This window comes from Clytia hemisphaerica, unplaced genomic scaffold (assembly GCF_902728285.1).
Source record: "Clytia hemisphaerica strain Z4C2 unplaced genomic scaffold, Clytia hemisphaerica genome assembly, whole genome shotgun sequence".
Lineage (NCBI taxonomy): Eukaryota > Metazoa > Cnidaria > Hydrozoa > Leptothecata > Clytiidae > Clytia > Clytia hemisphaerica.
This window is the reverse complement of record NW_027103414.1, coordinates 1,940,226-1,967,580: the sequence shown is the minus strand read 5'-3', so window position 1 is coordinate 1,967,580 and position 27,355 is coordinate 1,940,226. Positions and strand designations below refer to the sequence as shown.

Here is a 27,355-nt window from a genome sequence, read left to right as displayed (position 1 = left end):
CATTGTCGAGTCAGGACCTAAGCATAAAAAAGAAAGGATTTCGTCAGTTTTATGCATATATTAATTTGCGAGATATTCTATTCGCCGCGCGAGCGCACTTTTCGTAGACTAGTCGGAGTACTTTCTTTTACTCGCGGGATTGATGGTAACTTTTCATCTTCGTTATTTTTAAAATGAAGCACAACCGAAAAAAAACGAAACTTCAGAAAGTTGCGTATTTCCAGTGAGTAAACGACTCTGACAATTAACAAAATTGATGATGATGATTTTTTTTCGGTCAGGCCAATGTCTCGTATTGGGGGTTCTAGTCTTGAGCCCAAAGCCTACGCAGGATTGCAGCGTTTGGGTAAACGAGACAAAACTCTAAAAAAGCTGGTGTTTTGACGCGCTTCCGTGCTCTCGAAATATCGCGGTTTGAGACGCACTGACTATGGTATGAGAAATGATATATAAATTTGAAAATATTTACTGAAAAAAAATTTCCAGCTCCCAGATGCACTTTTCGGTTCCCTTTAAAATAATTTTGCCCATTGGACAACACTGTTCCAAGAAAACGCATCCATTCTCTACGCTGCTTCGCTTTGAAAAAATCTCCACAACTGTCCAATCAGCTTGAAAGATTTTAAAAATTTTGACAGCTCTCAGGAGAAATTGCACCCTTACCATTTTTCAGCTTCCATAAATTCAATTCCAACATTATCAAATAAAATGTGTTTTGATGATAGATAGGAACAATAAACTGGACTGATGACTGACTGACTGACTGACTGGACAGCCTGCTGGAGCATCTAGGAGGTGGCCAGCTCAGGTCGATGCTCTAGACAAACAACAAACGTTTGTTAAACGAGGCGTCGTACGTTTAATCTTAGGGCTAGGGCTTCATACAAACAAACCTTCAAACCTTCTAGCCCAGTGAAAAACTGAGCGTGGAACGTAGGACGTTTACCGATTCGAAGACGTCTGCCGAACTCAAGAAGCTCTGCTACTGTCAGGTTGAGTGAATTTGTTTTTTTTGAAAAGGCTACATTGGAACAAGTTTGACATTTCAAAAAATTAACAGATCCATAAACCTAAGAATTTAGGATATCAGTTTTCCAGCAGTGCCGCAACAATGAGAAGCGAGCTCTTCGGATTATGGATGAGATAGAACGTCTCCTGTGAAACTTTGTAGTCTATGGTCTGCTATGATTTTCATTCCGTGTATCTATACCTTTACAGTTACTTCTGATGGTTTCTTCCAGAAACTTGAATTCATCAACAGACCATTGAAAAACTATTGACTGATACAGAAACCAGTCACTTACCCGCGCGGAAAATTTAAAAGCATGGTTCAACGGCTGTGTAAAAAGAAAAAAAATTAGTGGAAGCAGGCATCACTGCAGCCAAAAGTTTTTTAAATGGTAAGTTCAGTAAATGTTTATTTTTGAAGTTCAAATTTAATTTCATTATCAGTCGTAGCAGTTTCAGTTTATATCAATATTCTCTGAATTTACTTTGCCTTTTTGTGTACCGTAAACCCAGATGACTTCGGCCACTTTTGACCATTTTTATTTTCGTTTGCAATAAATATTAATCGTACGAGTATGAAACTTCTTATACATCATCTTGAAGTCCCTCAAATTAATGTGTTAAAATTTCACAACCTAAAAGTATTTCCTTCGAAATTAATGACCCGAAGAAGCCCAAAAAGTAGCAAAAGATGACTTCGGCCAGCCTCAAAATCAAATATATGAAAATATATCTGCTTGTTAGTAATTACGGCTCGTTAATTGTTCATGTATATTTTTACGATTACTAGGCAGTAAACCGGTTCGGTGGGATCGTGTTAAGTAACAACGTGCTTTTTAATTAATCGTTTTTCCGATTTAATTTTTAGGCCCTGTCCTCTTTGGAATCAGGATGGATCAAGAAACGAAGTTTATAAGAACAAACAAATTCTGCAAGCATTTGCTTTGCGTTTGTTGTTTTACCAAAGCTGTAATAATTACATGTCAAAAGGAAAAGCGAGCAACAGGGTCTGCCCTACACACTTGTATCACAGAACCCGGTGGGACCTAACACGGGAAATAGCAGTAGTAAATTTCTGTTGCAAAATATCTTATAGGGGAAGAAGATTTGGGGTTTAATTATTATAGGGGAAGAAGATTTGGGGTTTAATTATTATAGGGGAAGAAGATTTGGGGTTTAATTATTATAGGGGAAGAAGATTTGGGGTTTAATTAAGTCGGGGAAAAATTGTGACGGGGATAAACTTTTGTTAACTTTTCAAAATTTTCATCATTTCCCCCCGAATCGTTCAAGTTTATCTCCTTTTGGAAGTTCCGAATTACTCAATGGATCTTTCTCTTTCCCCGATTGGAATTTTTATCTTCTCTCCATTGGGTGCAATTCACCAATAGCTGCGACATGACTTCTCCGATTTCACTAAACTGGAAATCAAAGGCAAGTGTAAAATTGGATGATACTCTGTGGTTATTGTAAAGCCGCTCGTATATTTGGACATAATCGGATGATATACACTGTCCCGGACATTTACTGACACACATAGACGTACATTTTTTATATTTCATATATAATAGAACACCCCTTTCTCAGTGACCCAGTGAGAAGTTTTGAAACCCACCGGGTCTGACTATAGGATCTCCAAAACTCACTAAGTGATAACTTTTAAAGGAGATCTAACGTCAAAAATTTTGCTACATTTTTTTGGAAATTATGGAAACTTTATATTGTGGGGATTAAAATGAGCTATATTATGTTGAAAAATTTTAACTCAATAGGAAATTATATCCCTTTAAAGATTTAAGCGTGTGACGTCATTGCTGAACAACTTGTTTGTTCTTGATGAAATCATTTAGCACATTCATTTAGACTTCTAAATTCAGAGCAAAATGTCGTCGAGTGAATCTTCAAGTGAAGAAAATGATTTCTCAGACATTTTTAACCATTCTACTGATAAAGAAAAGGAGTTAGACACATCAGAATCAGAGGCTATAAAACATCTTCTTTCCATAATTTTTGTCTACAAACAGTTTCTCTATCGAAATGAAAGTTCAGCGCTGACGTCACGAAACCCTCTTACTTTCAAATAAAGAGATATTTTAAACAATGATAATTCAATCAATATGAAAGATTTTGCACTCGTTCTTTTTGCAATGTTTTTTATTTAATTAGGCCTGTACTCTGTCAAAAAATAAGGATAAAGAAATTTTTGACGTTAGATCTCCTTTAACTTCGTCGGGTAGGGAAAAAGTAATTTCAAGTAATATTCCAAGAATTCTTAAAAAAACTAACGATTGTTGGCCGGGGTAAGACCATAAATAAGATCTTTGATTTGGGTTCTATGTAATTTCTTTCACCGGGTTATCCATCGAGTGGAGCTGACCGGGTCACTGATATAGGGGTATAATAAAAATATTTGCATATAAAATCTCTGTGGATACAGTCGGGTGCATAATTCTTAGCGCTTCGATGTTGAATAAATGATTTTCCTGCCGTGTTTTAGTCAAGTTGACAATTAAGGGTCATGTCTACCTGAGAACGATCTCGATTATCAGTTTATCCAGTGGTTCCTATAAAAGACAACGAATGAATAAAAATTGGTATATTCAGGGCTTCATTACGTTAGCTCTTTAGATAGAAAGCACAACCAAACCCATCGAATATTTATATTAGACATATAAAGAAATTTACAGTTAACGTTATCTCAAAACTTAATAAGCGGGCTTGGGGGGTTATAAAATTGTCCTAAGTGGAAAATTAATTAGCGCCCCCCAGCCATTAGGTACCCGAGAGTACTTACTTGTACACTATTCTGCACTTTCACGGTATCCCTCCTTTTTATGTCATTATATTCCGCTACTCGTCATTGATACTACCTAGAACGCAAATGTTAATGTCAAAATCCTGTAAATTAGAAGATGTAACTTTACTTTATCTACGTTGGGATAAATTTTTGTCATTCAGTAGTCAATGACCTAAAATAGGGGTGCATGACAAAATTATTTTACTAGACGAAAGATACATATTAAAATGGTATAAAGGATGACGATAAAACCAGGTGAAAACATTCGAGAACGAAATACCTTTTCCTAATTGTATGCCGTCCAATATGACGATGCATTGACTTCTCAATCCAGGATACTTGATAGCTGTACCATTATTCGACGTGTCGATTTGGAATATCTTGAAAGAAAAGCAAGATATTCAAATTATTTTAATCTTCAACCGGCAAAACCACATTTAATACCGATCAAATATGAAACGGTTGGCACACAACAGCGTTTCAAAACCTTTTCTAACATTTTCAAATGTCCATTATGTGGCGCTAGAAGATCTTTACAATCCCTAAACCGGCGAAATTCTGGATTTATTGACTTAAATCAAATCAAAATACCTTACGTGTCCGCCGCCTTAGGTGGATTAAACTCCGTGGAGTAATTAAAAACGGTAAATACGTGATTTTCATGAATTTTGGCCCTTTTCGCGAAACTTAGTTCTTGCTAAATTGAAATTCCGTAATAACTAAAAAAATTGGTGCGTATTCCCTTCGTTGTGAGAAAGGGGTGTAATGTGTATTCCCTTCGTTGTGAGAAAGGGGTGTAGCGTGTATTCCTTTCGTTGTGAGAAAGGGGTGTAACGTGTATTCCTTTCATTGCGAGAAAGGGGTGTAACGTGTATTCCCTTTGTTGTGAGAAAGGGGTGTAATGCGTATCCCCTTCGTTGTGAGAAAGGGAAATAGGAAAACTCACATACACACTCGCACGAGACAGGGATGTAATATGGTATTTCCTTCGTTGGAACCAGAGAGGCGCGAGAGGCGGGGAGAGCTAAAATGCCATTTGCATGAGCCAGGGATATACGTATCTGATAAAATGATATTTCTTCGGGAAATTCTCGTATCTTTCCTTCCCCTTTTTACGTTGCCTTAATATACATCTTGAATTAATGCTTGTGAAAGAACATGAAAGAGCAAGCTTTTAAAATTTTATCCCGCTCACTTTTATTGATCGTGATATAAAGAGGCCCTTAAAAATATCCTTGAACTCATTTGCATGTCAATGAACTTCATAAAGTAACTCTCGCAGGAAATCTACAAAATGTGACGTCATTCTAATTAGATCGTGCAACAGTTTAACAACTTAATCGATTGACATGAATATTTCAAGTTGTCAACATAGACTTATTATCCAAAATAAGCTAAAAAATAGGGTCAACTTTAAGGGGTTATAGCTCGTCAAAGATTCATCATTTTTCAAAAAGATTTCGTACACTTTACAATTGGTCTAGATGCAGCACTGCTGTGTGAAATTTTTACAGATATCTTTCCGCAATCTTTTATAATCACGGTTTCAAAAAAGACGGTCAAAGATTTCCGTTTTTTGCCCCATTTTCGCTAGGAATAAATATTCTTGTTTTTTCTATTGTACCATCCGAAAGACCTTTATTGTGGCCAAACGTGTAGAAAAAATGAATGTGATTCATTCATTCTATAAAAAGTTACAGCCCTTCAAAGTCGGCCGAAGTTAACAGAGGGTGGCCGAAGTCATCTGCCCAGTTGGCGACCGGTCTAGTCTAGTTGTGTTGGCGGACCGAACGTACGTCTTTGAACCCAGAAAAGTCATTCAATAACAAACCTATGGAAAATTTCTTTTGGTAGTTATCTGCCTTGACCTATTTCCCGTACTGTGTAAAAAAGATTCTAGAAAAGAGCAACCGGAAGCACACGAAAAAACAAGATTTTTCGAAAAAAATTAAAAAGCTGGTTACCTGCTGTGTGGACAAAAAAGCTTCTTAAGGGGGTAGTCATATGAGAAATTTGAAATGTCAATTTTTAAACTTTTTGTTATATCTTGTGAAGTAGTAAATATTTTTCAATGAAACTTTCCACAATTGTAGCACAACTATAAAGGATATGAAAAATTAAAAAAAAATTCTAAAAATAGCAAAGACGGGGGTAATATCGTCCAGGGGGTAAAAGCTATAAAAATATTGTGTCAGCTTTTTAGGAAAAGCTAATAAAGCTATTCAAAAATTTTTTTTTGGTGAAGGTTAATATTATGAAAGTCTCCAGGATGAGTGGAAAAATTTTTCAAAATTTCAAGCCAGGGGGTCTGGAACCTAAAATTTGTACTTTTTCAGTTTAAAAGTCAAAAAATGATTTTTTTGAAAAACTGCTTCATTCATCCTGAGGCTTACCATAATGGAAAACTACCCTGAAAATTTCAAGTCAATAGCTTTTCTCAATCCTGAGAAAAGGCTGACAAGGTGCGCGAAAACCCCCTAAAACGTGTTTTGAGAAAACGGCGCAGAAAGTTGAAAATAGAGGTTTTTCTCAATTTTTCTGCGATACATAGACCGTTTTACAAAATTTTTACTGTGGTTGACCAAAATGGATTGAAACATAACTTTTAATGTTGAAAAGGTACTGGAAATACTAAAATAGTCCAAGTTTTTTGAAAAAAATGGCCTTCCACGTGCTCCGGGAATCTCCAAGTATTTTGCGTCAACTCTGCGTACAACACGTAAACATGGCTTTAAGTCAATAAAAGTGCATTTTCTCATCAAAAAACATATTGCCAACAAAATATATCATCCTTGTGCTCTCTCAAATCTGTTTATATCATTTACAGTTGAATTTCAGTGTTAATCTTAGGGAAACGTGTCTTCAGGTTGAACGTCAATCATGGATAGTTTTACTCAATTTTCCAGGATCGCCTCTAGCGCCATGAGTGCCATGATTCATCAAAGACTAGATTTCCACTGGATTTAAGACTCAAATGGATACATCATTGAATGTGTTTGGTTCCTTACTTCAAACTTTATTCAAAGTCTATAGTCCATCACTTTGAAAAGTTTTTTTCGATGTACAAGTTTTACTACTGTTCGAAAACATCAGTTCGCAGAATCAAATTGTTGCTTTCACTCAAAATATAGGCTTCCAAAGCTTTCCCAGATGTGAGAAATGAAATGAAACATTCAATAATATCATAATTCAATCCAAAACAATACATAAGCTCAGTTTCCATGTCAAAAACACAGCTGACTGCCTCCAAAATGTGAATGTTTTTGAAAATACCACTTCTTCGGTTACCATCTTTAATTACGTCATATTAAGAAATCCCGGGGAAAAAAGGCGGTGTTGACTTAGACGCCCAAAAAGGGCGTAAAAAGAGCTTTCATTTGGTATGTCATGATGCTATGTTTAGAGCAGCCATACGGAAATGGGGCCCTAGCAACGGATGCGATTTCCCGTTGCTAAGGAGAAAATTGTATATCAGGGCTCATAAGAAACCCAATATATCGGCAGATATTTATGCTACGGCCTTGAAATTTTCAGGGTATGTTCAGGAAGGATAAAGGATCCTAAAAAGCCCTAAATCCCGAAATTGATAAATTTTTCACCAATTTTCAAAATCTCATATGACTACCCCCTTAAGAGAAAAAACGCTTCAACTGCCACTACAAAAAATACTGTTACAAAACGATGAGTATGATAGAAAGCATTTCTATAAGAATCAGCTCAATTACAACAGTACAGTTTCCTTCGACTGAAATATTTATAAAATATTAAAAAAGTTGATGATGCAATCAGTTTCGAAATTAGACGTGTCCAGTCCGCAACCAACAAAATCGAAAGTAAGGAAAAGAAGACTCTACATTGCAATCAAAACATTCCAGGCGCGGAGAAAAAAAGAAGACTTTAATAAATTGCGATCAAAATAAAACATTCCAGTGCGCAGTGGCATGCGCGCGGTCTTCAAAACTTTCGACAGCTCCAATGCGAAGTTTCTACCTCCAGATTGAAATAACAAACAGTCTGAGAAATCCTTCTAATTGCACGCTTAACTTCCGCAGGCGTAAACTTGTAAATGTGTGCTTATCATAGTCCGCCCGAGTCCACCCATGTGCAATTGCACGCTTAATTTTCCGCCCTGCTTGAAGAAGCTTGAGCAATATAGTGGGGCTTACTTTTTTTTAAAAGGGATGGAGCCATGGTCAAACAGACAAAAACTGACTTTTGAATTGGAATCTTCGTAAAATTTTGCGTAAAATTGACCAAGCATTCCAGATTTTTTTCCGAGAAATCTTGAGGAAAATCTTCTATTTTGAACTCGCACAAACGAAGAGTGTTTTCATTTCTTTTCTAATACCTTGTAAATGATGTATCTCAATGTAAGCAATGATTATAATACTGATTTAGATTATTTGGAACATGAAATTGATAGGTAAAAACACTTTTAAAAACCTTACAATTTGATAGCCGTGCAATTACGCGTTTAAATCTCGGAATTTTAAGCGTGCAATTAGAAGGATTTCTCAGACTGACAAAGGAAACCAGTATATTGAATCTCTGGGTAGACAAAAAAAATTCCCGCAGTATTATCAAATAAAGACTCTCCATAGTAGCGACTCCAGAAGTCACGCAACTTTTGTTGACGTCAAAAACCAAATGTTTCATTTTTCCGTGAACTTTCAGTATAGACTTAGCCTAGAGATCTAAGCTAGTTTGATTCAGTCACCATGATAAATCTGATGGTAAGTTGTGACTGAATAACTAGCTTAGGGAAAGTAAACTCAGTAGCTTATCAACTGACAACAACGACAAATTCAAATTTTGCGGCGAGGGATGGCGTGAACTCACATAATCAGAATAATCATTCGTCCGATGACATGATTCATTTCATAACAAAACAATAAAATCACACCACACAATCAAAACACTGTTTAGAACTTTTTTATTTTTTATTTTCTCTATCTTCTGATTGGCTCTTAATTCTAAGAGTGTATAAACAAACTCTCTGTCTTACAGTTTATGCGCTCCTTTTGTACTATATGAATAGATATTTATTGTAAAGTGTAGCGACGGAGAGTGAAGAAAAAATGTGTCGATGTGTCCATTTTCTTCAAAAAGTTATGTGTGTGTGTTTTATAAAAAAGTCAACAAGAGAAAAAAATTGTTTCTTTAAGTGAAAATTTTGTGATTTGACATGAAAGTATCATAATATATAATATTTTACAGGTAAACTCGATAACCCAACTTTATCTGGTCGCAGGTCGTGGTCGGGGGTCGTGGTTGTCATTTCTGGTCGATGTTTAGAAACTCCCTTTTTTTAGCTGCTCTGGAAAACTCTGGAAGTTTCCGGAGCGCCAGGAAGGCCGTTGGTCGCGAAGGATTTTCAAAAAAGTAAAAAGTAAGTGAAAGAATTTAATCAAAAAATTTCGATCGCCAACTGGGCAGGGGAGTGTAAGTGGTAAGTTTTTTTCTGAAATTTGTGTGAAAGAGCCAGTCAGTCTGGAAAGAAGTTAATATGCACACCAGATATTTCTTTGACGTAGCCTTCAACCAGGTCAATCATTTTGAATGTCTACACATGATTGTGTCTTTCTCTGTGCAAGATAACATGTGACAAGAAAGAACATTTGGCGAGTTCCTGTACGCAGCTGCAATAAAAAAATTGGTTGGTCAGTCGGGTCGGTCTGGTTTTCATCCATCCATCATCCATTTTTGGAGTGTATTCTTAAAGGAAACTGCCAGCCAGCCAGCAGCCAAAAGATCCGTGTGTTCTGGGTGGTTTCAAATTATGACCTTTGAACACTGTGACCTCTGACCCAAAATGGCATAAACAAAGGAAACGTCATCAGAAAAAGTCCAACAAATTTACCGACTCGCCGACTCAATTCTACTCAATTTTCAAGAGTCGGTCGGGCGACGCAAAACAAAGATATTTGTGATTGCCGCGTAGAAGATATACTGTCAACTGCTCTATCTTGGGAGGATTGGTCGAAACATGGGACTGTTGATATCAAGCCTGTATTTTTACTTACTGTTAAATCTCTTTCTTTGACAACAAATTTGTTTTGATAACTCCACTAAGTTTATCAATTATACTTTCTGCCATAACATATCACGATAAGGGGTCACTCACATATCGATTCTTCCCACAACTAACCTCAAATTGATGCAAAGGCGTTGTTGGGGGTGAGAGTCTGTGACGCTTAGACATTTCACCAGAAATATCGATTTTTAAGACATTTATTCCATGACAAATGTTACTTTCCATATTTCTGTTCCTCCTTTCCTTAGTATTTCGTTCGCTTTGCTATTTCATTGAATAATTTTAACCAAAACAAACGGCTGCGCGAGTGACGTCAAACGTTATTGCAATATGCAATTTATTATCGTTATATTATTATTATTGTTATTCCACTATGGTCTCCTTCGTTCCGCCACTACAGATTCTTTTTATATTTCGATTTAAAAGCCTACTCGGTGCAAAAGAGAAATTGTGTATTTTTAATACACCGTTCATTAACTCAAATCAAATGACTTTTGAGGTTCAGTGAAATGGTGGCCGAATTGCCGTCCCATGTTTTGTCAGATAGTTCCAATTTAGAGCAGTTGACGGTAGGTACTGTAACAAGTAGGTTTTTGGTTGTTACTTAAACACAATAATTTGGAGTCACGAATTCGTATGATTTATGATAATAATTTATATTTCTAATTATAACAACTAAGTTTATATTCTTGGTCTTCAGTTTATTTGTTTCCTCTCACTAAGTTACCAGCACTTAGCTTATAGTTTGTTGATTCTTCTGAGATGACCGGTCTCTCCTCTTCTTCTTCTGTTCTGTTCTCTGCTGTTTCTGCTCTCTATTTCAGGGCTGCAAATAAGCGTCGGTCATCGGTCAATGTCCGACTGAAAAAGCTATTTGACCGACTGAAAATCTTTTGTGTCGGTCATGATGTCCGAATAAAAAAAGGAATAAGCCATTAAGCTGAGAGTTGAAAATAAATTTCTTACACCCCTGTCTCTTACTTAGCCTATTCTTTTAATACTCGCTTCCTTTGTAGCTTTCAGGGTGTTTCTAAGTTAACTTTTATCGATTTGCTTTCTTCGTTACTTTCTTTGTTTCTAAGATCACTTTTATCAACCCGCTTTCTTTGTAACTCTTTCGAGAGTGTTTCTAAATTACTTTTGCCAACTTGCTTTCTTCGTAACCTTCTTTGTTTCTAAGATCACTTTTATCAACTTACTTTCTTCATAACTTCCAAGGGTGTTTCTAAGATCACTTTTATCGAATCGATTTCTCTGTTATATACAGTAACAAACTGTTCAAAGGTAACTTTTATTTTTCCTACTCGCTTTCTCCGTAACTTTAAAAAAATATATACACTGAATGACCGACCGGATTTTGAGTTTGACCGACATGATTTCATTTCTGTCGGACATGATGTCCGATTGACTAAAAATATTTATTTGCAGCCCTGCTATTTATACTGTTCAGGGGTCATGTGATTCTATTGTCTTTTTAGGTTATTTCCCACTTTTTATTGCCGAGTCATCAATTCTTCAGATTCTTCAGATTTTTGATTGATGAATGCTATAAGGACTTTTATTTGATTAAAGTCATTTCTTGCATCACAATCATTGGCTTGGTTCTAGATCAGGACTTGTTTGTTACGTTGTGGATTTCGAAACTTCCCCAAAAATGTATTGACAAATGTTTAGATGACGTAAAACTGGTTAGAAGAATGTTGATTGATGTTTTCTATTTTTTAAACTGGTTGAGTTGCATTGTGACTGATGACCAAAATATTAGAAGAATCTTGATGATCTTTTTGTTTTTCGTAATATGCTGAGTTTATGATTTTTATAAAATTCATACATTCGAAAAAGCTATACACTACAGTACCCATGACTATTATTAAACAGTAATAATGGAAAAAGAATGAGAATAAGATTTTCAGATTTTCAAGAATTACCTCTAAAAAGTGCGAAATTCAGTTAAAACAAGTTTCCCCATGTTTTCAAGCTTTCTTATCTAGCTGTGCTAATGCTGTTATGTTATCCGTTTTTGTTTGAAAATTTTGATCATCGTTCAGTATGTTTTTGACTACCTTTATCAGGTACTCTTAGGTGCCAAATAAACGGGGGGGGCTGAAAAGTTTTAGAAATTTTAATAAACGGGGGGCTTAATTGCCGGGGGGGATCGGAGATTGTACTTCTGAAAACCCAAAAATAAGGTAAATATAGGCTAAAATCAGGCTTTTTTGAGCAAAATAAGGCGACTTCTTCTTGCTAACTGAAAATATTCTTAAAAATCAATAAATGGGGGGGTCCTGAGGGTCCGGGGGGGTTGGAAGATTTTCGAAAAAATTAATAAGCGGGGGGGGAGCGTTTATTTGGCACCTAAGAGTAAGCTCATATTCAGCATGTTGCTTGTTTTTTAATTGTTTCTTACCTGGACCTATGGCAGTCTTTAGGTAATTTTTGCTGAGTATTTTACAAGCCGCTAAAAGACTGTCTCCATTCGAGGTATCTTTAATTTAATAAAATCAGTTGCAGGGTCATAAATAATTTGTTCCGTATTTTCAAAGGAAAATTTACTGCATTATTTTGAAAATTTTTCAGAACTTTCAAAGAAAACCTCCTTGTTTTCTATCTTTATAGTATAAAAATGACTGTGTTGTATTTGGGTAAAGGCCCTTTTTTGGTACACCTGTCCCTTCCGTTACGCTTTTGACTTTTACTGCTCATATCTTGAAAACTAGCATTAAACTTGCAAAACTTCCAATTGATTATTGATCTGGGGTAGAAAGTGCCCTTACAATTAGAGTTTGGCCAGCAATAGGACAGTCTTTCCTCTTACAGACCCTGCAGAAGTCTAAATTTCACATTTTTCTACGAAAAATGCAAAAAAAATAAGATTCAAAATTGTTTTTTCTTCAACTGGGATAAAATATTCACTTTCAATTTTTTTTCAGTCCACCTAATATTGATAGGAGTGAGTTTTCACAATATTTTGAGTAAATACTTTTTTCACTGATTGCTCAGATTTTGCATTTTTCTAAAAAGCATGTTTTGCGACTCTGATCTTGTCCCTTCTGTTACGCAAATTCATTTTCAAGAAAATCTTTGTCAAATAGCTATAGTTTATGTTAAATTCTCACAAGTTACCATTGGGATTACTCCAAATTCAATTTGCAAACCATTATCCTCTATTTTTGACATGTTTTTTCATTGACAGTCCTTCCCATTGGAAATGTGCCTTGGTTTTGTCCCTTCCGTTACGCAAACATTAAATTGAACAGCATCTCAAGTCTTCGACTTAAAAACTTTTCCTTTTGGTTGACTACTACCCTCATTAGACTTCTTACTTGCAGGTACATTTAAACTTTATATTAACAATGTGGTGGAAGTTATCTCCTTGGAAAATTTGATGTCCCTTCCGTTTTGGATGTCCCTTCCGTTACGCCTTTTTTAAAAGGGAGTGTTACAGGGACTTATATATATATAAATTTTACTATTTCCTATTCCTAGGTTAAAATAGTGCCCGAAGCGATCTGGATAGGATAACCTCGGGCAGAAATTCCATAGTATGAACCCCCCCCTTTTTTAAGGGGGGGGATCCGAGTTTTCAAGGAAGGCTTTATAGGGGGGGATGGGCAATTTTCCAGTTAAAATGGGGGGTTTGAGCTTATAGGGGGGGATCAAATAAAAATGGGGGGGATAGTAACTTTTTGGTTAAAGAAATTGTTTATTTGCTAGTGTTTTCAAGTTCATTGACTATTAGTACGAATTCACACTGAAAAATATATTTCATTCATCAAAATTCTTCCCCAATACTGGGAGTACAAATTATATGCTGGGGGCTCGGACCCCTGTAAATGGTGCGGGATCAAAAAATTTTAAAAATAGGGGGGATACCTTTATAGGGGGGGATGAAATATTAATGGGGGGGTTCAGACCCCTCTGCACACTATGAATTCTTGACAAAATATCATTGCTAACAAAATCATTTTTGAGCATAGTTGCAGAAACCATCAACAGTCATGTTGGAATCATTAGCAACATTTTCAAGCAGAGATTTCATTTGCCTTCCTTTTTTGCTATAAGCATTATCGTTAAAAGTTAGCATTTTCGAGCTTCTTCCAATATCCATGCGTAAGATATGGGCCATATAATTACGTTGTTGCAATTTGATAAACTCACTAACATCTTTCACATGACATATTGCATGGAGTCGATTATTGCTAATGAGCATACGATAATCGTTGTTTTTCTCGTCGACATGTTTCTGGCCATTACGTACCATTCTGCGCAGAAACTTTCTGTACGTTGTATCGAGGCGATCTTGTTGGGCTTGCGATAGGTTCCAATTTTGGCACGAATAAGTGAGCCTGCTGCGTACATAGCTGTTGAGGAATTTGATTCGTGTCTTGAGATTTATCCCAAAGTTCTGTAAAAGATTGGATAATTCTGAGAATTTGGACGTGGCTAGCATGATTCGGTGGTTGATTTCAGTATTTCCTGTATTAGGTTCTTCACAATTGATCATACTTCCGAGATACTTGAATTCACAAACATTTTTAAGTGTGGTATTATCGATTGAGATAATGGATTTTGGGTATTCATCATCTGCAAAGTTGTGGTTAAGGATCATTGTTTCTGTTTTACCTTTGTTTATGGTCAACCCGAATCTATTAAATGTCGAATTTAAAAGATCTGCTGCTGAATCCAGACTGCGGAGATTTGTTAAGAATAGCACAATGTCATCCGCATAACCACACCATGGGAGTATCGCATTTCCATTTAATTTAATGTTACGATTTCTCAATTGATAACGCTGATTGCGTTTGATACTTCGGGGGTTAATTCGATACTTGTGTTCGAAGAAATCTATATCGGTTGCTTTCTCCATAAAGACACGCATTACATAATCGATAAAGAGGTTAAATAAAAAAGGACTTTCAGGTCCTCCTTGTCTAACGCCTGACGAAGTTTTGAAGGATACATTTGCGTCATCAAATGGATGTTCAATATAGTGTCTCTTTCTTCAAAGCCAAGATATTTGAAGTTATTGCATTGTTGAAAGACCTATTGTAGACTGTTCTCACATTTGCTACACTACAATAACTTCTTTTTATCTCTTAACCCTTAGACTCCATAGGACGCGTTCCCGCGTCCTAAAACAGCCAAAATACCAAGTCCTAAAGTTGGGGTCCCATCTCCCTAGGACTTGATTTAAAGGGAAAGAGTATAGAATTACCTTTCCAATGGTTAGTACCAAAACGAGTGTCGGAATCAAAAGCTACAAGCTTTTACGCCATTTTGAAATTTCAAATTTCAAAAAAAATCATTGAAATTTTTCAAAATTTTCAAAACTACTGCGCGCTCAAAGGGTTAACTAAAAATTTTTTGATTTTTTTTTTGAAGACTCCAAACTGCTCAAAATACCTGAAAATGACAATTAGGAGTTATTCGAAGTTGTTTTGACCATAAATAATCTTTACCAGGGGTCTCATTAACCCTTAGGCTCCATAGGACGTGTTTTCGCGTCCTGAAACAGCCAAAATACCAAGTCCCAAAGCTTGGGTCTCAGCTCCCTAGGACTTGATTTAAAGGGAAAGAAACCAAATGTTTTTGAAAGAGTATAGAATTACCTTTCCAATGGTTGGTACCAAAACGAGTGTCTGAATCAAAAGCTACAAGCTTTTACGCCATTTTGAAGTTTCAAATTTCAAAAAAAAATCATTGAAATTTTTCAACATTTTTAAAACTACTGCGCGCTCAAAGGGTTAACTAAAAATTTTTGATTTTTTTTTTGAAGACTCCAAACTGCTCAAAATACCTGAAAATGACAATTAGGAGTTATTCGAAGTTGTTTTGACCATAAAAATCTTTACCAGGGGTCTCATTAACCCTTAGGCTCCATAGGACGTGTTTTCGCGTCCTGAAACAGCCAAAATACCAAGTCCCAAAGCTTGGGTCTCAGCTCCCTAGGACTTGATTTAAAGGGAAAGAGACCAAATGTTTTTGAAAGAGTATAGAATTACCTTTCCTATGGTTGGTACCAAAACGAGTGTCTGAATCAAAAGCTACAAGCTTTTACACCATTTTGAAGTTTCAAATTTCAAAAAAAAATCATTGAAATTTTTCAACATTTTCAAAACTACTGCGCGCTCAAAGGGTTAACTAAAAATTTTTGATTTTTTTGAAGACTCCAAACTGCTCAAAATGCCTGAAAATGACAATTAGGAGTTATTCGAAGTTGTTTTGACCATAACAAATTTTACCAGGGGTCTCATCAACCCTTTAGGCTCCATAGGACGCGTTTTCGCATCTTCTTTTTTGAATGCTCAATATAAAATTTTAAAGAAAAACTGAAATGCAAGTCACATTTTCGGTTTCAGGGGTCACCTACAGTGGGTCACCTAAATTTTAGGGATCATCTAAAACTTGGGATGAGGCTTGGATGGCCCAAAACAGAGCTATTTTCAAATTTTGAAAAATTTTCAGAAAATTTGTCCCTTCCGTTACGCTTATTCTATACCTAATATTTACAATTTTTAGGAGTATTTGTAAGTTTATATAGTTAGTTCTGGTTAGTTCTATCATTTTAGGTTAAAAGATCATATTTGACTATTAAAATTCAAACTATCTTTTGAAACAAGTTTTTTCCTAGTAAAGATGTTAATTAAAAATTTGAAAGTTGTCCCTTCCGTTACGCAAATTAGGCTACCCCTCCAACCCGAAAATGTAAATTCATGAAAAACGATTAGGAATTGGTTAAAACACTTTGTAGAAACATTTTAAGAGTAAGTTTAGTCTTATAAGTGTCTCTTTTTTGTAGAAATAACAAGTTTTTAGTTATTGGTTGAAAATGAGAAAAAAATCAACCACAACAACTTCTAGGGTCCTACAGTTCTGCAAAAAGGTAATAAAGAGGAGCACATACTTGATTGTCATCATAGAGGTATACACACATCCAAATAAATAGGTTTTAAGCAATTTTGAGGATGAAATTTTTTTAGCGTAACGGAAGGGACAGGTGTACCAAAAATGTGGCCTTTACCCATTTACATAAAAAAAAATTATGGTTTAGTTTGTACTTCCAAAGGAAAATTTCAATTATATTAGTGGCTATTAAAGAGCATGAATCTGGTAATGTGGCCCACTTTTCGATTTATTAATTTTCCTACTTTGAGGCTTTGGTGAAATCTCTATAGGTATTATAGTCATATCAAATCTTATTGTTTCTGGTCAATCTTGACATGGGCAAGCTTAAAACAGTCATTTTTTCTGATATAACAGGTACTCAAATTTTCAGGTTCAGGTATCAGGTTCTCGGTTTTTAAAAAAATGATCAACATCATTGTATAATAGTTCATCAACAACATGCTTTTTCCAGCTTGCTTTTTGTTGTTCTCACAGCCAGAGAATATGAAAAATGAAAAACACAGTAAGTACCTGTAAGTACCGCCAAAAAAAGTTTTTTTGGCATATAAAGTCAAAAATGCTGCGGACATAACTTTTTCCGTTCACAAAGTTATGTCTGCACAGATTTGACACAGAAAAAAACTGAAAAGCTTTAGCTCACTGGTTTTTACATTTTAAACCCTTCCCAGATAATGGGAAACTAGAGCAAGTTGCAAAAAAACGGCAGTTATCTTGGTCAACGCGAAAAATTATTTTGAAGTGAACAGTGTCTTGTTTCTGTTCACATTTTTTAGTTATGTCCGCACACTATTTAATCCTTTAAATTTTTCAAGGAGTTATCCTTACTCAGCTGAATCATTTTTCTATTTCAAGGGTTACATTTGGGGTCATTTTATACAAATTTGAAGTCTCAAAGGCTATTTGTTGGGAGACTGTGAAACAAAACAGTGTCTCCAAAAATCAGTTATGTCCGCAACAAAAAGTTATGTCCGCAACAAAAAGTTATGTCCGCAACAAATCATGAAGTTTTCTCAGCCCCCAAACACCATTTTTAGGTTTCTTTGACAAATTATTGCATTTGAGGTCATTATATATATGTTGGTTAAAACCAGAAAAAAGTCTGATAATTTTCCATTGGCAAGATTTCAGTTTTTTCACCTCATATCATATATTGTATTTCATGTTGCGGACATAACTATTTCATCTAAAATGTTGCTGATAAAGTGTATTTGCAAGCTGGCATGATGTTTTATTATATGGAAGTAGTGCTTAGGCTATTAGAAATAGAAAACAAATACTCTGATGTTAAGGTCCAAAATGAAAATTTTAACAGAAAAATAAACTTTTTGTTTCTTTGAAAAATGATGGTTCTTAACCTGTGAGCTTGAATAAAGGATAAATTATGCATTAATTTGCATATTAAATCCATTGTGTAGTGTTCACACAACATAATCTACTGCACATTCACTTACAGACTAGTTAGAATTGCTCCAATAGTTCAAAACAGAGTCATATTCTGTAGCAAATTGTATGTTGCGGACATAACTATTAAAGTATTTATCAGATTTTTAACCCTCTTAAGCAGTTATGCTAACACTTTGACAATACTAAAGAGTTAAATTTGTAAGTGCCGTGCATTTCCTTGCTTTTTTCAATTTTTTGTGTCCTCTAGGGTCGTTCTTCTACTAGAAATATTAGAAAGTTTTAATACCATTGTTGAGTCTTCTTTTGTTCTTTTCAAAGAAAAACATGTAATAACTGAAATCAAACCAAACCAAATCTTTTGGTTTTATATTGATTTAGTCTCAAATATTCCTTAAATTTTGGTAACAGAAAAAGACAATCCAAAATTTTAAATAAATGATATAAAATGTTCTATGGTTCTACCCTGGAAGAAAAAAAGTTATGTCCGCAACATACCATTATTACCCTTTCTATTGAAAAGGTTGAGTGGCTTTTCAAGGAAAAATCATATTTACTGATTATGAAGATGTACAACAGTTAATGTCAAGCTCAAAATTTCACTTTTAAAATTAGATTATGACAAAAAATGATATATGATTGGATTCTCTTTTACAGATAAATCTTCAATTTTCAGGAAATCATAGTTACAAAGACCTTTCAAGACAACAAATTTCAATGATTAAATTTTGGTTTCAAGTACAGCAAAGTATTGCTGATTTTAAAATAAATTTGACAAAAAGTTATGTCCGCAACCAACAAGGTTTCATTTTCTAATTTTTTATTGATCAACTGAAATATAGCAAACTTTTGGTTTTTTGAAAGCTTATGGGTCCTTCAAATCTAGAATGAAGTTACCTGATCATAGCCAGTTTTCTTTTCATGAAGTCAAACTTTATGGGAATATTTTTTAGTATTTTAGATTTTCTTCTGGAAAAAGTGTCAGAATTTGAAAAATATGTCATACTGGACGGTAAAAATTGCTTTTCAATGCAGCTTATTATATTAGCCATGGACTGAAATCTAAGACAAGTATTAGATTATGCATATTTTATCTCAAATGAAGTGTAAACTAAAAAGAGTTTTTTGCCAAATTTGTCTGATTATAACTACTCTAGGTCAAATTTCTGGACCAAGCCAGTTTGATTAAGCCCTGATATTAATGTTTTCTGAAAATTGAAGTCATTAATAAAAAGAATATCCAGGAATAAAAGTGAAATTCAAAACTTTATTTTTTCCAAGAATTTTCACCTATTTGGGTGACATTACCAGATTTATGCTCTAAAACAGAATTTATCTTGATTATAGTGTCTGGTTATTTGAAGACCAGACCTTTTAGTTGCATTGCATAAGAGATACAGGTCCCAAGGGTTTGCCCCTATTACAACTGATTATAGCCAGAAATTCTTGGACCTACCATGTGGTACTTAAAATTAACCCATGTCTCCTATTCGTATGTTGGGATAGGGATCATTTATTTTTCAAAAAAAGTTATTCCAGCCAGAAATGCCAGGATAAAATGGCATCTTCACAGGATTTTATCGTTACTTTGTACTGATTTTTTGCAAGGTTAGTCTTTATGGTAACCAGTGGTAACTTTTCATTTTGACATTTTCATATTAGAGTGTCTGACCTGAGTTTTCTTCTTAATGGCACTCTATTACACACCGGGTGCACCAAAAAAAGTATACCAGTTTGTCGAGTTATTGTGAGCTTCAGGATTTAATTGTTTTATTCATTCTTTTTGGACCTACCCCGGTGGAGGTCCTATAAATTAACCTTTGTCCTTCCGTCCGTCTGTCCGTCCGTTAGTTACCAGCTTTTCTCATGATTGGCTCATTAGTTTTTTCTGATTTTTTGCACAATGGTGCAAAATGGCAATGCCCAAAATGTGACGGAGCCCGATTTTTGAAAAAAAAATTTTTGGGGCAAATTTGGGCCAAAAAACGGCTAAAAACGGCTAAAAACGGGTTTTTTGGACTTTGTGAAAAATTGGATCATTAATTTTTTCTGATTTTTTGCACGAAAGTAGGGTACCATCATAGGTATAAGATGGCTCAAGCAGATTTTTGCAAAAAAAATTTGTTGGCTCAAAAAACGCATGTTTATCTATAAGAATCACTATTAATAAGCATACATCAATGTTCTTAGTCAAATTACTCAATTTTTTTATGAGATAGATGTTTTTTCTGCTCATGAGGGCTTACTTTTGAAGAATATGTGTGTTTAGACAGGAAATTTGGGTTGCTTGGCGTGTTTTCATAGAAAAACTGGCCAAATTCGATATTTTTTTATAAGCACATTATCAATTACTTAAGTATTGGCTTTTCTCGAGATTGGCTCTTTCATTCTTTATGATTTTTTCAATCATTTTTTCAAATCTCTTGGATGGGAAATGATACCACTTATTTCAAATCTGAAACGCACTCCGTGCGTGTTTTTCACACAAACGCCGGATTGAAAGTAAAATATATCGCTAGAATTAGAAAAATGTACTTACTAAAAAACAAAGAAACCACTGCACTAGATTCAATCCGTCGCCATGACTTTGGCGGAAATCGTAAGGTTTCACTTAACCTTGCCTTGGAAAGGTTAGAGATTCGACTCTAGCCCCTTAGGGGGTTTAAACTCAATGGTTGCAATCGCCCAGAGTATAAGAAGGGTTTAATCAAATTCATAACCAAGGTGATTGCTATCGAAAACCGGCGTGATCCTTTGGGAGTCGGGGAGTTTTGAAATTTAATGCCAAGTCATGAATTCAGGGAAGTGCTAACAAACCTTTAAACTTTGTTTAGCGGTCACTTGTCACCATTAGCAAAAGAGAAAGCTGTTAAGTAAGTTTGAGGCCCCTAATTTTAAATTGCACTTATTCTCTCACGTAACCGATCATGGTTATCTGAGGTTGGGGCACTCAAGGTAAGTGATCTTTACTGTCAGTACCGTACACCTGGCCTAAAAAGGGCAGGTTTTGTGGACTCTGGAAGTACACTGTAAGGGTCGGTTAAAGTAGGTGTGCACCGCAAGGGTAAAAAATCTGGATAATCAAAAGATTGTTGGGCAAAATGTTGAACAAATGCACTGTAAGAGGGTTGATTTCCGAGGGGTAAAGTTCAAATTTCAAAGATAAATCCTCGGCCAATCGACTAAAAGAAAAACAAACAATAAGATCACCGTATAAAGAATGTTGTGCCATAATAAATAAGTGTCCATTCTAACATTCAACCAATCAGTAAAAAGCACCAGACAATAAGAAAATCAGGAGACAGAAAATTCCTTTCTTCCTATCTTTAAATAAAATGTTTGACGTCAAACCCTTTTTGAATTCTCATCTTCTGATCAGCCGGGGATCAGCAAAACAATAAAGCGAGAGAATTCAGAAAATAATGGTCTTTTGACCAACGAATATTTATCTTTCTCTTTCTAGTGGTCAAAAGACTTTTCTATTGTACGGGGAAGCCCCTACGGTGGAGAGTTATCAATATAATAGGTGGACTGGGTACTAAGTATACCTGACAAAGCTGGGCCATAAAATACGAAGGAGAACCAAATGCCTCTCTCTTTCCTTTATAAACCTTTACTATTTAACAAAAAAGAATGGGGTCGAGTGGGTCCATGACAACGCTGGGCTTCGTGTAAAATTTGAAAATGAATTCAACTTTTGAAATCAAGATCAAATTTAAATGACAACGCTGGGCTGCTATAAAAAATGAAATCAACTTTTAAAATCAAAATTAAATTCAAATGACAACGCTGGGCTGCTATAAAAAATGAAATCAACTTTACAAATCAAAATTGAATTTGATTAACAATTACTTTTGAAATAAGTTTTCATTTTAAAATGAATTTTCGTTTTAAGTCACCCTGATAACGATGGGCCACCATAGTTTAGACAGGAAATTTGGGTTGTTTGGCGTGTTTTTATAGAAAAACTGGCCAAATTCGATATTTTTTATAAGCATATTATCAATTACTTAGGCATTGGCTTTTCTTGAGATTGGCTCTTTCATTCTTTATGATTTTTTACACAAAGATGCATAACTATAAACCCTTAAATGTGACAGAACCCGATTTTCGAAAAAAAATGTTTTTGGGCAAATTTGGGCCAAAAAACGGCTAAAAAACGGTTTTTTTGGACTTTGTGAAAACTTGGGTCATTAATTTTTTCTAATTTTTTGCATAAAAGTAGGGTACCATCATAGGTGAAAGATGGCTTAAGCAGATTTTAGCAAAAAAAATTTGTTGGCTCAAAAAACGCATGTTTATCTATAAGAATCACTATTAATAAGCATACATCAATGTTCTTAGTCAAATTACTCAATTTTTTTATGAGATAGATGTTTTTTCTGCTCATGAGGGCTTACTTTTGAAGAATATGTGTGTTTAGACAGGAAATTTTGGTTGTTTGGCGTGTTTTTATAGAAAAACTGGCCAAATTCGATATTTTTTATAAGCACATTATCAATTGCTTAAGTATTAGATTGATTGGCTCTTTCATTTTTTACGATTTTTTGCACAAAGATGCATAACTATAAATCCTCGAATGTGACGGAGCCCGATTTTTGGAGAAAATATTTGGGTAAATTTCAGCTAAAAAAACGGCCATAAAAGGGTTTTTTGGACTTAGTGAAATATTGGACCATTGTTTTTTTCTGATTTTTTGTATGAAAGTAGATAAAAGATGGCTCAAGCAGACTTTTGTAAAAAATGAATTTTTCAGCTCAAAAAAAGCATCTTGATCAATAAGAATCACTATTAATAAACATACATCAAAGTTCTTAGCCAAATTACTCAATTTTTTGGAGATGTTTTTTTGCTCACGAAGTCTTGAATATGAAAGAACAAGAGCATGAAATTTTGGTTTCTAAACGTTTTTTTTATAAGAAACAAACGACTAATTTTAATAGATCGTCACTATTTGTGTTCTGAATGATTGTTTAATGGTCACGTCACGTAGATATCAATTATAAACGTCTTAAATGCATAATCCAGGTAGGTCCATCACAGTATCACTTGTTTAATCTAGCTTGGATTTTGAGCTATGATACATTAGATTTGAAAAAGTATTTCGAAAATTATTTCAAAAAAACTGACTTTTTTTAATGTCGAAATTTCAAAAGATCATCAAAAACAGCGAGCAAACTTTTCTCTTGACACTTACCTTTCTTTACACATAAAAATACCAAAAAATGTAACTATGTTCATCAAAACTCGTTACAGAATATTATATTGTTTTTGGAAAAGCTAAAAAAAAGTTTTGGAAATCTCCAAGAGAGGTTTTGATGTTATGTGTGTGAGAAAACTTTTGAAAAAATAGATCACCATTCGGGCATTCCTCGACTAGTTGCTCAAAGAACTTGGGTCTGCATTGAGTTATGCTCGTGTTGGAAATATTTAAGATGTGCAAACTATTGGCAAAATATAAATGAGAAAAAAATAATTAAAAAAAAAATTGTGTTTTTGTCATTTTTGTCTTATTATAGCGTGATTGCTGTTTTTCGTGATTTTTTGAAATGTTGACATGGAAAAAAAGTTAGTTTTTGAACTACTCTTTCAAATTTAATGTATGATAGCTCAAAATTCAAGTTAGAGCATCCTTTATACGATTACAAAAAGAATTAACAAAAAAATTAAATCCTGAAGCTCGCAATATTTCGGCAAACCTGTATACTTTTTTTGGTGCCGTTATTTGAACATAAAAAATAGCTTTCTTCATATTTTTCAGGTTAAAAAAAGAAAATGGCGCATTCTTTAGAAATAAAGAAGAGTCGCGCCATATTTGATTCAAAACATCTATCAGTATCCAAGACACATCAAGCACCGTGCATCAAAGATTTTGATATTATCAAGCCCATAAGTCGAGGGGCTTTTGGTCAAGTTTATTTGGCCAAAAAGAAGATTTCATCTCGATTGTTTGCTTTGAAAGCAATGAAAAAGAAAGACGTTTTGAATAAGAATATGATGGATCAAGTGGTAGCTGAACGTGACGCTTTGGCAATCTCATCCAAGAGCCCTTTTGTGGTGCAGCTCTTTTATTCCTTTCAATCTAACGAGAAAATCTTCTTAGTGATGGAGTATATGATCGGTGGAGACGTCAAATCACTTTTACATAATTTGGGTTATTTCCAAGAAGAGATGGCTTTGTTTTACGTGGCTGAGATGACATTAGCTCTTGAATATCTCCATAAGCATTCAATTATACATCGAGATATCAAACCAGATAATTTGTTATTATCAAGCACTGGTCATATTAAACTAACAGATTTTGGACTGTCTTATTTCACAGAATTGCGTAAACCTAATTTTCATGATTTATTGAACACGCCAGGTAATATCAGTTTGAAAGGTAAAATTTTCTGGCGAACACCAGGACAGTTGCAATCATTGACAAGCAAGTTTACATTTTCAGCACCACGCCCAAAGACTGAAGCAAGAGCACATAGTGTTATGACAAAATCAAGAAGGGACTCAATAACCTCTTTATCTCAATTAAATGAAAGTGACTTTATGTTTAGTTCACCACAAGATTGTACAATATCTCGAAGTAAAAGTATTTTTAATCCGATTTTATCAACACCCTTAGCTGCAAAAACAATAGCTTCCACTCCAAATATCGGAGAAGTATCGAGTAAACTGGCTGGCACCGCTAAATCCAACTTAACTGAAGACATTGAAATCTTAACCATACAATCACGAATGAGAAAAAGAAGTTTTCATGATATGAGAGACGAAAGCACCCTTGAAGATGATACTGAGAAGGAGAACTTCGATGATTCCAAATCCAAGCGATTGCGCGTATTCCCTTCCTCACACAGTAGTTTGCCATCGGAAATCAACCTCTCAGTTGTGGACATGAGTACTAGTTTTTCAACAACAGAAAAGCAACCACAGCAACAAGCAGTGAAAAAGAATTTTGTACAATTTCATGATGAGGTTCAGCATTTTAGTCACCATGGTAATGAATTTAGTCTTGATAACCCGTCTATTGATCTTTCTACTGATAACTTGAACGATACCTCAGGTGCTTCAAACCAAGAAAACAACATCAGTGGTGTAACAGCACTAACTGATACCAGTCACATGAGCATAAGTATCAACAAAGATTTTGATTCGTCCTTAACTAAATTCACCCCATCGCCTCAACCCAAATCTCTATGCGCCAAAGATGTGTCACCCTCATTGACACCTAAAAACGCAAGTCATAGTAAATACCGAACAAACATTAAAACTACTCCAATGCAAGTTTTATTTGTTGACGATAGTGACACGTCAGCCAATCTGATTGATCCCCATCCGACCAAACGTCTCCTATCAGTATCAGATACGTCAATAAATGTATCCACGTCCTTACAAAAAACACCAGACGGGGCTCCTTTTAAAACTCCTGATGGGGAACCATTCATCCCTGGTGCATCTCCATTATCCATGAAAACACCAAGTCAAACACCATTTCGAACACCGAAAACATGCATACGTGGTAAAGCAACACCTGCACAGAAACGAAAGATTCTTGGAACGCCTGACTATCTATCACCGGAAATTTTACTGGGTCGAGATTACAATGAATCAGTTGACTGGTGGGCTGTTGGTGTTTGTTTTTATGAGTTTATGACTGGCATTCCGCCGTTTAATGATGATACACCTGAACTCGTTTTTGAACATATCCTTGATCGTGATTTATTATGGCCCGAGGGAGAAGAAGCTCTTTCAGAACCTACTGTTGTTGCTATTGAACGTTTCTTAACTGTAGACCCAGATAAACGTCCTAAAGCAGACGAAGTGAAGACAATGGACTGTTTTGGATCGATTGATTGGAATGATATTCATAACCAACAAGCTCCTTTTGTACCACAGCCAGATGATAATTATGATACTACTTATTTCAATGCTAAAAACCTGGCTAATCATTTACATATGTCTGAATTTGATGGTTCTTGAATGTTGTATATTTGTTGAATATTTTTTGTTACAACCATTATAGTTGCAATTTTAGGACTATTAAAGTTGTTACCTAGCTAAATGCGATATTTATTTATTTTATTAATATCTTCTTTTTTCCATGATGAGCTGAAACTAAACAACGGCATGTATCAGTACTTTGTAGCGAATTTCGATTTTAGACACCACCCCACCCATATAGTACAAAAACTGCAATACACTATCCAGCAAACTCCCAAATATACCCCAATACCCCCTGTTTAGTACAAAATACTATCCAGCAAACTCCCAAATATACCCCAATACCCCCTGTTTAGTACAAAATACTATGCAGCAAACTCCCAAATATACCCCAATACCCCCTGTATAGTACAAAAATACCAAGCAGCAAACTCCCAAATATACCCCAATACCTCCTGTATAGTACAAAAATACTATGCAGCAAACTCCCAAATATACCCCAATACCCCCTGTTTAGTACAAAATACTATGCAGCAAACTCCCAAATATACCCCAATACCCCCTGTATAGTACAAAAATACCAAGCAGCAAACTCCCAAATATACCCCAATACCCCCTGTTTAGTACAAAAATACCAAGCAGCAAATCTGAATTTTCTGTATTACACAAATACCAAACAGCAATATTTTTTTCATAACACCCACCCACCCCATGATACATGCCGCTTTTTGTACATAGACCCCCCTGTTTGGTATTAGGTTTTTAATCCTTTTAAATCATTTGAGCTTCTTTTTCTGAGTCTCTGCAGCCATGTGAAGAACTTAAAAATGAGCTTCCTGAAAGAACTTGCTGACTTAAATACTTCAAAATGAACTATCTGACAGAATTATCATCAATCTTTAGCAATTTTGAAATAGAACAACTCAACGAGGATTTCTTCTTTTAAAATAACAGGACTTTAAAGGCATCGTCGTAGTCATTGCTTTAGATGTTTTATTTTGAATTATCATTTGAGCATATGTGCTTCAAAAATGATTTCTGCTGTGAAAGCAAATCACACATGAGCTTCTCAAAATTTGGTATTATTCACTTATGATTGATTTTCATGTAGCTTTCAGTTTGTTATGACCATTAAGGTAATGAATATAAATGGAGTGAAAACGTCTCGGTAATGACCTAACTGGTCGTTCAAATCTTTTATAAATTCATTCATAGCGACTTTCGTTTGATGTACGATCATATGAGGTAAAGAAATTTAATTTACATATTTTTTA

The 27,355-nt window shown here is 35.0% G+C and overlaps 1 protein-coding gene and 1 long non-coding RNA gene across 2 annotated transcripts; one reads left to right on the top strand and one right to left on the bottom strand.

The window, feature by feature from the left end:
• The first annotated feature begins 1,344 nt into the window (after window positions 1-1,344).
• Window positions 1,345-27,355, top strand: LOC136797579 (serine/threonine-protein kinase greatwall-like). Its single transcript, XM_067054165.1, has 2 exons — window positions 1,345-1,400; window positions 23,908-27,355. The coding sequence occupies exon 2, from the start codon at window positions 23,922-23,924 to the stop codon at window positions 26,118-26,120; it is 2,199 nt and encodes a 732-aa protein (XP_066910266.1). The 5' UTR covers window positions 1,345-1,400; window positions 23,908-23,921; the 3' UTR covers window positions 26,121-27,355.
• LOC136797613 (uncharacterized) lies at window positions 3,254-4,315 on the bottom strand. The gene is made up of 3 exons (XR_010845273.1): window positions 4,086-4,315; window positions 3,803-3,878; window positions 3,254-3,572 (listed from the first exon to the last, which is right to left on the bottom strand). It is a non-coding gene; the product is annotated as an uncharacterized lncRNA (long non-coding RNA).

Excerpts from the sequence above, each read along its gene's own strand:
- LOC136797579 (XM_067054165.1), top strand. The coding sequence starts at position 23,922 with ATGGCGCATTCTTTAGAAATAAAGAAGAGTCGCGCCATATTTGATTCA.